We start from the raw sequence: 14,027 nt of genomic DNA, 5'->3' as shown, positions 1-14,027 counted from the left end.
AATTGGCGGGAAGTCTCTTGCACCGAGGTTCTTCTGCTGCAACAGAAACCCTCGCTGTGCAAGAGGCTCTCATGTGGCAAGAAAATTCCATCGTGCCGAGGCACCAAAATCACTGGGTTGTGACAAATGCATCATGTCTCTTTTGCCAACTGGGAATGAAATAGTCTTTTCCCCCTTGTGTCTTGTATTTAATTTAAGTAGTACCTTGTACTTTGCTTCATTTATTAGAAAGCTGAAATGCACTGTAACCTTGTTATCTTGCCTGCATGTGGATTTACCATCATTTGTGGGGTTATTTTACCCATGTTAAGCCTAGCAGAACTTTTAATGATTTTCCAGAGTATTGAAGGGTTGTTTGAAACTTTGGAGAAAAATTTAGAAGTTGTATATTTTATGGTATTGATCAATTATAACTGAGTGCAGGTCTTGGAATTGGTATGAAACATTCTACAACACTGAGCATGTAAACAGCAAATAGAGATAAAGTAAATTATAAAACAGCTAACATCTGGATAGAACCCAGTTGCTGTACACTGGAATAATACCATATACAGTACTTAAATATAGGTACAAGGATATACATTGATCTGGCCCGTAGTGACAAGCATTCTGTAAAGGACTGCATCCTTCAGCCTTTCTTTGAAAGAATAAAGTAATATTAGCCTGCCAAATAAGAACATGCTAATAATACAAATGAAAATAAGTCTGATCAATGGATTGAAGCTTGATAACAGAGAAGTTTGGTCTTCTGTCAATCAAGTTAGACCACATGGAAATAATATATCATGAGTAGCATGCAAAATGAAAGAAAAGTAACCAAAATTATTTGCAATAAAACGTAATAGCTACTCATTTGGAAATGGAAACACCATCAATTAACTGGAGGTAGCTTCTGGAAATAGTAATTATAAAAGTAAGTACTTGTGTTTAATTTAAAACACTGTTTCCTTATTCATAAGCAGAAATCTTTCCACCAAGCACCCTAATAGAATCTTGACAGGAATTAGCATAATTTAAAAAAATCCTTAGCTCAAAACAGAAAATCTTTGTATTCATCAAAATGTACTGTTGGTGAGAGTTGTTTAAAAACAACTGTCCCAAATAGGTTGCCTTAACTTTTAATAGTTGTTTTGCTGTTGATTAACTTTCAATGCAAGCTAGCTAGTGCAATGGCACTTGGGGGTAGATATTGTAACACCTGTGTCTGTTTTCCCCTCTGTAACACGCGTGACCTATGTCGTATGTTTAACAAGCGTGCTTCAATGATTAATGAGTTAATGTTATAACATGGTACTATGATTTAACATCGTGTATCGGCTAAGTGTTCTTATCTTTTTTTTCAGCTTAATGTCTAGCATCATAGGATGATAGAAAAGTAGGGCTGGAAGAGATCTCATGAGGTCATCTACTACAACCTTCTGTTTAAGGCAGGATTATACCTGACTATTTCAGCCAAGTGTGTATCTAACCTACTCTTATGTAATATATATTACCAGCAGTGCTGAGTATATGGGAAGAGGGCTGTCACCTAAAATGAGTAAAACTTTCCATCATCGTAGCCCCATCCCCCCTGCAAAAATAAGTCAGCACCTATGTACAGGCAGTCCTTGGACTTATGACACAATTGGTTCCTGAAAAATGGGTCTTAAGTCGAAACGTTGCAACTCAGAACTAATTTTCTCATAAGAAACAATGTTATAAATGGGGGATTGGTTCCTGAACCAAGGCCCAATACCCTATTTTCACCAAAAATAACCCAGAATTTTGTACTCGATCAGTAATATATGAGTAATATAGTGACATTAATGTATTTATATTGTAAATAGCAATCATATTGATTTGGAAGGACTTCTTTGAGGAGACTTTGCTGGACTTTTTGAAAGGCTCTTGGTTGGACTTTTTGAAGGGTTCTTGGCTGGAGTCTTCTCAGGAGTCTTGGCTACAGGTTTTTCTGGAGTCTTGTCTGCTTTCTTAAAGAAAGTGTCCAAGGAAGTTTGGACAGATGTTCTCCACGGAGATGGGCAACGCAGCAGATTTGTTTGCCAGCATGGTATCACATCGGGTCAAGCGTTGTAAAGTTAAAACTGATGTCATAAAGTTGAAACAGGGTGTCAGTTTATAAATGTTGTAAGTGTGAAATGTTGTAACTTGAAATGTAAGTCAAGGACTGCCTGTATATTACTTTAATTTTTAAATAAATTTCCTATCAATTCGTTAAAAATTGCTAGTATTATAAAAATATCAGGGTGCATTTCTGGTAATTTCTAGTCATTCAATCAATGGCTAACTGTCCAGAAACACCTTAAACTTCCTTTATCATGTACTGATATATATTCTGGAATATGTGATGTGTTCTTTTTTTAACCCAAAGGAGGTCTAAAATTAAAGTGCATCTTACACACACAAAGTATGTATTGACATCCACTATAATTTAATCCTTTTTTGGGAGGTGCATCTTATACAGGAGAAAATATAGTGTTTTATTCCCTTTTGGGTCTCATAGACTGATGGTTAGGGAGCCAAAATGGTAGAGACTGTTTCTTTCTCTAGTTCACCAGACAATGGGCTTCATCATGAGGGTGTTTTTTTTTTTAAAGCAGAATTTCCCATTTAAATCAATAAACAATGAGTTCTGCTTAAAACTCAATTGTATGACATGGCTCATATCTCAAAGCTTTTAACTGTTTCTTTTGCTCATTGGCTAACTGGTGGCTCTTTTCTTGAGGGCCCCTCAGTTTCTCTGGCTGTTTGCTCTGGCTGTTCATGCTGGTGACTCTCCTTATCAACATGTGATGTATGAATGGTGCTTCTGTAGGCATCAGCATTTCCAATTCTTGTATGTGTTGCATTGCTAAGCAACTTTTAGCAACACTTATCCCCCATCCTTATGCCATCTGGAAAAGAAGATGAGACAGGAAAATGTGCCAAGGAGAAGCTAAAGGCAAATCATAAGGAGAGGTGATTTAATTGTATAGTAGATAAAGTGATGCAAATAGTGAGCAATTTTGAAAGCTGATAGAATGCGGACAGGTGCCTTTATGGATGAGGATAATTGGCCATAAAAAGGATAGCATATAGTGCTATTTTCATTGGCTTGTAAGTATTAAAAATCTTGGGGTTTGTAAGTTCCTGAAAAAAGCTGGAAAAGTAACAGAACTCTTTTATACATTTGCATATAGAGATGAGATGAAAGTCCCTCATTTCAGTATATCAATTAAAATTGCAGTTCGAGTTATAGTGAAACCTCTTAGACTTAAGATTTTCACCATTGCTATCATGAGTTCAGTTTTGCTGGCAGTAGAATTTGTTAGGTCTAACCTGGAGTAGTTGGCTGATTGACATTTTAATGACTGTCATCCATCCCTGGTCAGAACAAATGTGGATGACCGTGCTTGTGAAAAAGTCAGTGCTAGCTAGTATCTTGTGTACACTAGTTATCATGATTGTTTTCTCTGGAGTGCCTGGTGGTGATATTGAAAATTGTTTCAGAAGAGTCACTATCACACTTCCCAACTAAATTTGCTCTGAGAACACATTAGCAAAGAAAATAATGTTATTTTCTTTAAATTTATGTTTCAGTAATATTTTTTTCCTCTGAAAGTAAAGCCTAACTCAGAGTCGTTTTTCAAATTCCATAGGTCTATGTAATCAGGTAACCTTGTTTCCAGACTTTTCTATTTCATAGATTTCATAGACATTAGGGCTGGAAGGGACCTCGTGAGATCATCGGGTCCAGCCCCTTGCCCAAAGGGCAGGAAGTCAACTATTAAGCAGTTATGAATAAAAGATTCAAAAGTTGGTCCCAAACTACAAATCTAACAACCACATTAATGCACAATAAGCAGCTGTAGTTGCTATCTTACTCTGTACATAAATGGGTACCTATACGTGCTTGGGGGTGCAGTGTGGGGCATGGGGTTGTTTTAATTAGAGCAGTTTCCAGAGAACCATTCTATATAAAATGCCACAGCCTCACATGTATCATTCAGTGAGCATTAGTTAAAGTGCCCTTTTTTAAATCCACAGGGACTTACTCGATTAATCGAGTCTGTTCTGATGCGTTCTAATTAGAACACATCAGAGCACATGTACAGGCACTCAATATGTATAGACTATATGTAGTCTAAAGTTACTCCTTTTCTGATATTTAGATTAATCAGTAACTCAAAAACCAGTGACTCCAACAAGTAAGTAAAACTAACTATGCTTTTCAAGAATGTCTGTTCTTATAGTTTCCCTGTAGAAACCTCTCTGTACATAAATTTTCTCTATATGGGGCAGAGTTCATGACATGCGCTTGCCTCAACACATCAGCAGGATTAAGAAGGCATCTTCTTTCAGTGTTTCAAAATCTGCTGACAGAATGAGATGACAGAAGGTCTTGCTGCCCTTTTTTACCATGAAACATTAATTCTACTTACTAACAACCATACTCTGAAGCAAACACTTTTCAAATTATTTCTATCAGATGCTTTAAAATGAAGTTGGAAAGACTAGAATAAGTCAATTGTGTCAGAAATACATTTCCAAAGAACCATTTTTTTTTAACAATGCTATCTCTCCTTCTCTACTCTGGATATTAGTTGCTAGGGGAGAATCTAAAATTCTAGCCTTTAAATCCATTGGGAATTTCAAGGTGCTTTTGACAAATTTTAAGTTATAATAGTGCTTTATGTTATGAAGTTGCAACTTAATGTAGTGCAAATCCAGTTAGGGATTCATAGATGTTTGGGTTGGAAAGGACCATAGCAGATCATCAAGTCCAACCCCCTGCCCTGGGCAGGAAAGAGCACTGTGGCAGATGACCTCAGCCAGGTGCATGTCTAGCCTCCTCTTAAAGACCCCCAAGGTAGGGGAGAGCACCACCTCCCTTGGAAGCCCATTCCAGATTCTGGTAACCCTCACCGTGAAGAAGTTCTTCCTGATGTTTAACTTAAATCTGCTGTCTGTCAGTTTGTGGCCATTGTTCCTGATTACTCCAAGGGGTGCCCTGGTAAACAGCATCTCCTATTCCTTGCTGTCCCCCCCGATGAATTTGTAGGCAATCACAAGATCACCTCTCAGCCTTCTCTTGTGGAGGCTGAAGAGATCCAGGGCCCTCAATCTCTCCTTGTAGGGTTTTGCCTGCAGGTCCCTAACCATAAGAGTGGCCCTCCTCTGAACCCTCTCAAGGTTGTCCACATCCCTCTTGAAGTGCGGCACCCAAAACTGGACACAGTACTCCAACTGTGGCCTGACCAATGCTGCATAAAGGGGAAGTATCACCTCCTTGGACCTGTTTGTCATGCACCTGCTAATGCATGATAAAGTGCGGTTAGCTTTACTGATCACTTTGTCACACTGACGACTCATGTTCATCTTGGAGTCAGCAGTGATTCCAAGATCCCTTTCTGCTGCTGTGCTGCTGAGAAGGTCGTCCCCCAGCCTGTTAGCATGCTGGTGATTCCTTCTTCCTAGGTGCAGCACCTTGCATTTGTCCTTATTGAACTGCATCCTATTCCATTCCATCCATTTTTCCAACCTGTCCAGATCCACCTGGATTCATTCCCTACCCTCTAGTGTATTAACTTTACCCCATAATTTGGTATCATCTACGAATGTGGACAAAGTGCTTTCCACGCCCTCATCCAAGTCACTAATGAAGACATTGAACAGCCTTGTGGGACTCCACTGCCCACATCTTTGCAGGTCAATACCGACCCATCCACCACCACTCTCTGGGTGTGACCCCTAAGCCAATTTGCCTGTGATGATCCTGTCTTGAGCAGAGCGTCGGACTAGATGACTTGTTGAGGACCCTTCCTATGTTGTTGTTTGTGATTATATGAAATCTTGCAGACCACCCTAAATTTAATTTGCAATAAAGGAACATTGCACAACAAGATCACTTGAGCCTTTACACAATGCCCATTCTCTATCCTCCTACTGTTCTGCAAAATTTAAGGAATTGGTGTCAAAGAAATATATACCTTTCCTTTTAACACTTATGTAACTATTAGCAGATATTGTGGAAGCGTCACTTCACTTCCTGCACTTTGATTTTTGGTTGTCTTTGGCCAGCAAATTGTAAATATGAGTTACTTTCCCCTGCTTGTGACAGAATATTTCTTCAGTGACTTCCTTACCTAGTCCAATTCTAAATCATTTCCAGCATATGGAAACTGTTCAGACTGAAATTTTCCCTTCTTGGGTGCTTGCTTCAGGCTGAATTTTTTTGGAAAGTTCCAGTATAAATGTTTTGCCCATCTTAAAATTTTCACATCTGTTTCACTGAGAAGCTGAAGGCCTCTATCCTTGGATCTGGTACTCAACATTTGACAAAAAGGATTGTATTTGTCTCATGGGTTTGTCTTTTGCCAGCACTGTAAAAAGGTGTCCAAATTTGATCAAGATATAAGCATTTAAAAAGCTAAGTTTGTACCCAGTATGCAAACTTAGTTTTTTGCATTTTTCTAAGTTTGTTAGTATTCAACAGCTAAATTCTTCAAAGATTCTTTCAGCACTGAGCATGACAGTCCAATGCTGAAGAACTCGTACAGGATTTATTTTGCAGTTTCTGGTAGTAGGAGTCAAGGGTTGCTGTGATATCCAGTGAGGAAACTGAGCAGAGGGACTATTTGCTGTGCTCTCAATGATCTCTCATCCCCACCTCTCTCCTTCCAATACCCACGTGATGGCTCTCAGGCAGTATAGTGGGTGAGACAACCTGACCCGAATTCAGAGACCAGAAGAACTAGACCAGTGGAAATGGAGGAGGGAGTAGATTGGGGACATGGAGCTGGGACAGGGGAGAAGGGGGAACTGTGGAAAAAGTCTGAAAATGGGTTGAGAACGTTAAGGCCTGGATACTAGGACTGGCTGTGTAAAATGACTGAAAACTGAGAAGAGTTGCTGAGGGAGAAGACAGGACTTTGACCAAGGAAGGGATGGGTTAGGATGGGTCACTTTTGAAGGAAATGACTGGAGTGGTCTGTGCTGACCACAGCATAGTCTTCATTAGATTATGGAATTGAATGCAAGATTCCTGAGTCTCACCATTCATCTGCTGTCAGCAAATAGCAGTAAAACCTACTAGAAAAATGTTTTCACCTTCACCTATAGACCAACAGTTTTGGTTGACGTACAGAATGACTGCTATTATTATTACTTACTCTGTTAGCTTGACAGATCCGTATGTACCACAAATCTTGAGCTGCCAACCACTGAATGATGGGGTCTGTAGAAAAAATATTGTATGATTGCATAAATCAAGGCTTTACAATAAAGTTCATGCACAGAGGGCCAGACTAAGATTGTACAGGCAACCTTAAATCTGTCTGTTCCTGACTGAGTACTTAACTTAGCAACCTTGGTGTTCTTTGAACATGGATTTGTTTTGTATGTATTATATGTCTTTGGTGAAATTCAACCCAAATGTAAGCCATTGAGGTCCTTGGTATTGAATTTGGTCCAATGTGTCACTCTTCACAACCTTCCAAAAAGGGAAATCATGCATCATTTTGCATGTGACAAAGCAGTAACCCATTATGTACATTTAAGTGCAATGTAATTTCTTAACAGAAGAACATCTGACAATTGTGCCCCACTGTAACAAATCTTGGGCAAGAACTACTTAATTTTCCCTTCCCCCCTTAGAGGGTACATTGTGGAGTGCCACATAATTCTTCGTTGTTGTGTGGTCCCCATTCATCATGTTCACACAAATGTTGGAAGGGTATTTATAAAGAACCTTGCAGACCACCCACTCTGCTATTGAGGGCCCTCTAGAATAATCCCTTCTTTATAAAGTAGCCTGTGTTGCGGCCAAATTTGAAATCAATGTGTATTTCTGTTTGAAGGGGCAGTGGAGAAATGACATGTTCAATGGACAGGGCACTATAATTCATTGTTCTGGTGTCATCTATGATGGACTGTGGATCAATGGCTACCCTGCTGGTACGTACATTCATTATGCTATCCAGTTATTAACAAGGCTTCAACATAATGCTCTAGCTGTCCTTCTATTGATTAATATGATCTGGCTGTAGTATTAGCATCCTCTGTGCTCTCAGTTTGCTTAGAACTTGTAGCTCATAAGAGCAAAAGCAGTAGCTATTTAAGTGGGACATTTGCTGAGTAGGGGAGCTATTCATTCAAACGAAGGTAAAATAAAATAAGAAAAAGTTTCTGTTTATTTTTCTTTTTAAAGAAAACTGCATTTTCATGTTAAAGTAAATCACATCTATGTTTTTGGGGTTAACTATTATCTTTTTCAGAAAAATAATAACATAGCAATTTCAAAAACAAAAAGGATTAATTTGTCCTGCTTAGAAAGCAGAGGTTACAACTTGAAAACCTTTGACTGATAAATCATCTCTTTCACAGTGAATTATTTAGTTTATTCCTGAGCAGCTGCTTGTACTGTTGCACATCCCATCCTAGGTGAAAGTGTAATTATAAGATGTCTTATTTCTTATAAATTCTGACTGTTTTTGGAACATAATCTAATATTTTGCATTCTAAATTGGAGATTGTGGTTAAAATATGTAAGGATATATATTTGCTGCACATTGTAATTTCATGTTAGGACAGAAAGATGAAAGAAACAGGCCTCAGAGATTTTCAGGAAGAGGAGACATCAAAGGTTCCTCCATTTTTCCCTTTCAAATTAAATGAATAAAGGCAACCAATTTTTCTAGCTGAGAACTGGGTGTAACACAGTAGATGCATGTCTTCCATTGTCAAGTCTCTAGAAGGAATTTCACAATTATTTCCATAACCCATTTTGCAAAGAAAAGGAGAGAAAGCCAAAGGCAAAAGGACCCCTGTCTGGTATGAAGCAGGCAGAAAGCAGGACAGGATGATATCTTAAGGCACTTTTACATGTGCTCTGGGGGCAGGGAGGATGGCAGTCTAATTAGAGTGGCTCCAAGAGCTGCTCTAGTTAAAGTGCCACCACGTCACATATATCAGTGTCCCCACACTTAAAAATGTGGGGTCGCTCGAACTAACGCTTATTTGATGAACTTTAGTTCAAACTCCCTGCTTCCATTTTTAAGTGCAGGGACACTGATACACGAGACATAGGAAGCTGCTGGAGCGCGGCTATTGCCACAATCTAGCAGACTCAATTAATTAGTCTCCTCCAACACGCTGGAATTCCACTGCATTAGAGCAGCCTCTTCACTCACATATACAGGCCCTTAGGGCACCAATACATGTGCAGCAAGGCTGCTCTGATGTGCTATAATTAATCGATTAATCGAGTCTGTTGTAGCATGGAAATTACCATGCTCTACCAGACTTCAGCGTCATGTGTATCAGCATCCCCGTGCTGAAAAAGAGCAGTGGGGGCGTTTTAATTAAAGCTTGTTCAATGCCATTTTTCAGCATGGGAACACTGGTACACATAATGCTCCAGGGGTTTTAATTAGAACCACACACTCCTGGAGCACATGTATAAATGCCCTTAAAGACTTTTTAAGAGGCATAAGCTTTCATAGGCATTAGTCTAGTTCATCAGATGTGAAGAAAGCATACATTGTTTCACAACTGTGGAAATACCTTCATTCAGCATATCTATCCTTGGACTTAATATTTTCAGAGGTACAGATTGTTTATATCTGATTGCTTTTCAACCTCTTTATGACTAGTTATTTGGTTTCTTATGGGCATCATGAAAGACCCAGGATCCACAACAGTGACCATGTTTAGATGGGATTAGCAAGGGAAGAAGGAGAAGATAGGTATCCTAAAAGAAAGGAGTTTCATAAAAGAGCTAGAAAAATGTCAGTGGCATTAGAGCAAATTCAGATAACTCAAAAATAACTCCTAGATTACAGGTTTTAGCTATGGGGGGGGATGACCATGATGCCTCTTGTGGATTCTTGTACTTGTGATGGAAGATATGTCATGCACCTGCTAATGCATGATAAAGTGCGGTTAGCTTTACTGATCACTTTGTCACACTGACGACTCATGTTCATCTTGGAGTCAGCAGTGATTCCAAGATCCCTTTCTGCTGCTGTGCTGCTGAGAAGGTCGTCCCCCAGCCTGTTAGCATGCTGGTGATTCCTTCTTCCTAGGTGCAGCACCTTGCATTTGTCCTTATTGAACTGCATCCTATTCCATTCCATCCATTTTTCCAACCTGTCCAGATCCACCTGGATTCATTCCCTACCCTCTAGTGTATTAACTTTACCCCATAATTTGGTATCATCTACGAATGTGGACAAAGTGCTTTCCACGCCCTCATCCAAGTCACTAATGAAGACATTGAACAGCCTTGTGGGACTCCACTGCCCACATCTTTGCAGGTCAATACCGACCCATCCACCACCACTCTCTGGGTGTGACCCCTAAGCCAATTTGCCTGTGATGATCCTGTCTTGAGCAGAGCGTCGGACTAGATGACTTGTTGAGGACCCTTCCTATGTTGTTGTTTGTGATTATATGAAATCTTGCAGACCACCCTAAATTTAATTTGCAATAAAGGAACATTGCACAACAAGATCACTTGAGCCTTTACACAATGCCCATTCTCTATCCTCCTACTGTTCTGCAAAATTTAAGGAATTGGTGTCAAAGAAATATATACCTTTCCTTTTAACACTTATGTAACTATTAGCAGATATTGTGGAAGCGTCACTTCACTTCCTGCACTTTGATTTTTGGTTGTCTTTGGCCAGCAAATTGTAAATATGAGTTACTTTCCCCTGCTTGTGACAGAATATTTCTTCAGTGACTTCCTTACCTAGTCCAATTCTAAATCATTTCCAGCATATGGAAACTGTTCAGACTGAAATTTTCCCTTCTTGGGTGCTTGCTTCAGGCTGAATTTTTTTGGAAAGTTCCAGTATAAATGTTTTGCCCATCTTAAAATTTTCACATCTGTTTCACTGAGAAGCTGAAGGCCTCTATCCTTGGATCTGGTACTCAACATTTGACAAAAAGGATTGTATTTGTCTCATGGGTTTGTCTTTTGCCAGCACTGTAAAAAGGTGTCCAAATTTGATCAAGATATAAGCATTTAAAAAGCTAAGTTTGTACCCAGTATGCAAACTTAGTTTTTTGCATTTTTCTAAGTTTGTTAGTATTCAACAGCTAAATTCTTCAAAGATTCTTTCAGCACTGAGCATGACAGTCCAATGCTGAAGAACTCGTACAGGATTTATTTTGCAGTTTCTGGTAGTAGGAGTCAAGGGTTGCTGTGATATCCAGTGAGGAAACTGAGCAGAGGGACTATTTGCTGTGCTCTCAATGATCTCTCATCCCCACCTCTCTCCTTCCAATACCCACGTGATGGCTCTCAGGCAGTATAGTGGGTGAGACAACCTGACCCGAATTCAGAGACCAGAAGAACTAGACCAGTGGAAATGGAGGAGGGAGTAGATTGGGGACATGGAGCTGGGACAGGGGAGAAGGGGGAACTGTGGAAAAAGTCTGAAAATGGGTTGAGAACGTTAAGGCCTGGATACTAGGACTGGCTGTGTAAAATGACTGAAAACTGAGAAGAGTTGCTGAGGGAGAAGACAGGACTTTGACCAAGGAAGGGATGGGTTAGGATGGGTCACTTTTGAAGGAAATGACTGGAGTGGTCTGTGCTGACCACAGCATAGTCTTCATTAGATTATGGAATTGAATGCAAGATTCCTGAGTCTCACCATTCATCTGCTGTCAGCAAATAGCAGTAAAACCTACTAGAAAAATGTTTTCACCTTCACCTATAGACCAACAGTTTTGGTTGACGTACAGAATGACTGCTATTATTATTACTTACTCTGTTAGCTTGACAGATCCGTATGTACCACAAATCTTGAGCTGCCAACCACTGAATGATGGGGTCTGTAGAAAAAATATTGTATGATTGCATAAATCAAGGCTTTACAATAAAGTTCATGCACAGAGGGCCAGACTAAGATTGTACAGGCAACCTTAAATCTGTCTGTTCCTGACTGAGTACTTAACTTAGCAACCTTGGTGTTCTTTGAACATGGATTTGTTTTGTATGTATTATATGTCTTTGGTGAAATTCAACCCAAATGTAAGCCATTGAGGTCCTTGGTATTGAATTTGGTCCAATGTGTCACTCTTCACAACCTTCCAAAAAGGGAAATCATGCATCATTTTGCATGTGACAAAGCAGTAACCCATTATGTACATTTAAGTGCAATGTAATTTCTTAACAGAAGAACATCTGACAATTGTGCCCCACTGTAACAAATCTTGGGCAAGAACTACTTAATTTTCCCTTCCCCCCTTAGAGGGTACATTGTGGAGTGCCACATAATTCTTCGTTGTTGTGTGGTCCCCATTCATCATGTTCACACAAATGTTGGAAGGGTATTTATAAAGAACCTTGCAGACCACCCACTCTGCTATTGAGGGCCCTCTAGAATAATCCCTTCTTTATAAAGTAGCCTGTGTTGCGGCCAAATTTGAAATCAATGTGTATTTCTGTTTGAAGGGGCAGTGGAGAAATGACATGTTCAATGGACAGGGCACTATAATTCATTGTTCTGGTGTCATCTATGATGGACTGTGGATCAATGGCTACCCTGCTGGTACGTACATTCATTATGCTATCCAGTTATTAACAAGGCTTCAACATAATGCTCTAGCTGTCCTTCTATTGATTAATATGATCTGGCTGTAGTATTAGCATCCTCTGTGCTCTCAGTTTGCTTAGAACTTGTAGCTCATAAGAGCAAAAGCAGTAGCTATTTAAGTGGGACATTTGCTGAGTAGGGGAGCTATTCATTCAAACGAAGGTAAAATAAAATAAGAAAAAGTTTCTGTTTATTTTTCTTTTTAAAGAAAACTGCATTTTCATGTTAAAGTAAATCACATCTATGTTTTTGGGGTTAACTATTATCTTTTTCAGAAAAATAATAACATAGCAATTTCAAAAACAAAAAGGATTAATTTGTCCTGCTTAGAAAGCAGAGGTTACAACTTGAAAACCTTTGACTGATAAATCATCTCTTTCACAGTGAATTATTTAGTTTATTCCTGAGCAGCTGCTTGTACTGTTGCACATCCCATCCTAGGTGAAAGTGTAATTATAAGATGTCTTATTTCTTATAAATTCTGACTGTTTTTGGAACATAATCTAATATTTTGCATTCTAAATTGGAGATTGTGGTTAAAATATGTAAGGATATATATTTGCTGCACATTGTAATTTCATGTTAGGACAGAAAGATGAAAGAAACAGGCCTCAGAGATTTTCAGGAAGAGGAGACATCAAAGGTTCCTCCATTTTTCCCTTTCAAATTAAATGAATAAAGGCAACCAATTTTTCTAGCTGAGAACTGGGTGTAACACAGTAGATGCATGTCTTCCATTGTCAAGTCTCTAGAAGGAATTTCACAATTATTTCCATAACCCATTTTGCAAAGAAAAGGAGAGAAAGCCAAAGGCAAAAGGACCCCTGTCTGGTATGAAGCAGGCAGAAAGCAGGACAGGATGATATCTTAAGGCACTTTTACATGTGCTCTGGGGGCAGGGAGGATGGCAGTCTAATTAGAGTGGCTCCAAGAGCTGCTCTAGTTAAAGTGCCACCACGTCACATATATCAGTGTCCCCACACTTAAAAATGTGGGGTCGCTCGAACTAACGCTTATTTGATGAACTTTAGTTCAAACTCCCTGCTTCCATTTTTAAGTGCAGGGACACTGATACACGAGACATAGGAAGCTGCTGGAGCGCGGCTATTGCCACAATCTAGCAGACTCAATTAATTAGTCTCCTCCAACACGCTGGAATTCCACTGCATTAGAGCAGCCTCTTCACTCACATATACAGGCCCTTAGGGCACCAATACATGTGCAGCAAGGCTGCTCTGATGTGCTATAATTAATCGATTAATCGAGTCTGTTGTAGCATGGAAATTACCATGCTCTACCAGACTTCAGCGTCATGTGTATCAGCATCCCCGTGCTGAAAAAGAGCAGTGGGGGCGTTTTAATTAAAGCTTGTTCAATGCCATTTTTCAGCATGGGAACACTGGTACACATAATGCTCCAGGGGTTTTAATTAAAACCGCT

At 39.5% G+C, this 14,027-nt stretch overlaps 1 protein-coding gene across 1 annotated transcript in view; it reads left to right on the top strand.

Moving 5' to 3' along the window:
• The window catches only part of MORN1 (MORN repeat containing 1), a 170,616-nt gene that overhangs the window by 29,507 nt on the left and 127,082 nt on the right, over positions 1-14,027 (top strand). The window contains exon 7 of the mRNA XM_014522951.2: positions 7,839-7,935. Within this exon, the coding sequence (XP_014378437.2) occupies positions 7,839-7,935 (97 nt within the window). The remainder of the gene's footprint in view (positions 1-7,838; positions 7,936-14,027) is intronic.

This window comes from Alligator sinensis, unplaced genomic scaffold (genome assembly GCF_000455745.1).
Source record: "Alligator sinensis unplaced genomic scaffold, ASM45574v1 scaffold366_1, whole genome shotgun sequence".
Taxonomy (NCBI): domain Eukaryota; kingdom Metazoa; phylum Chordata; order Crocodylia; family Alligatoridae; genus Alligator; species Alligator sinensis.
The sequence above is the reverse complement of the archived record's forward strand: the minus strand, read 5'-3'. Positions and strand labels throughout refer to the sequence as shown.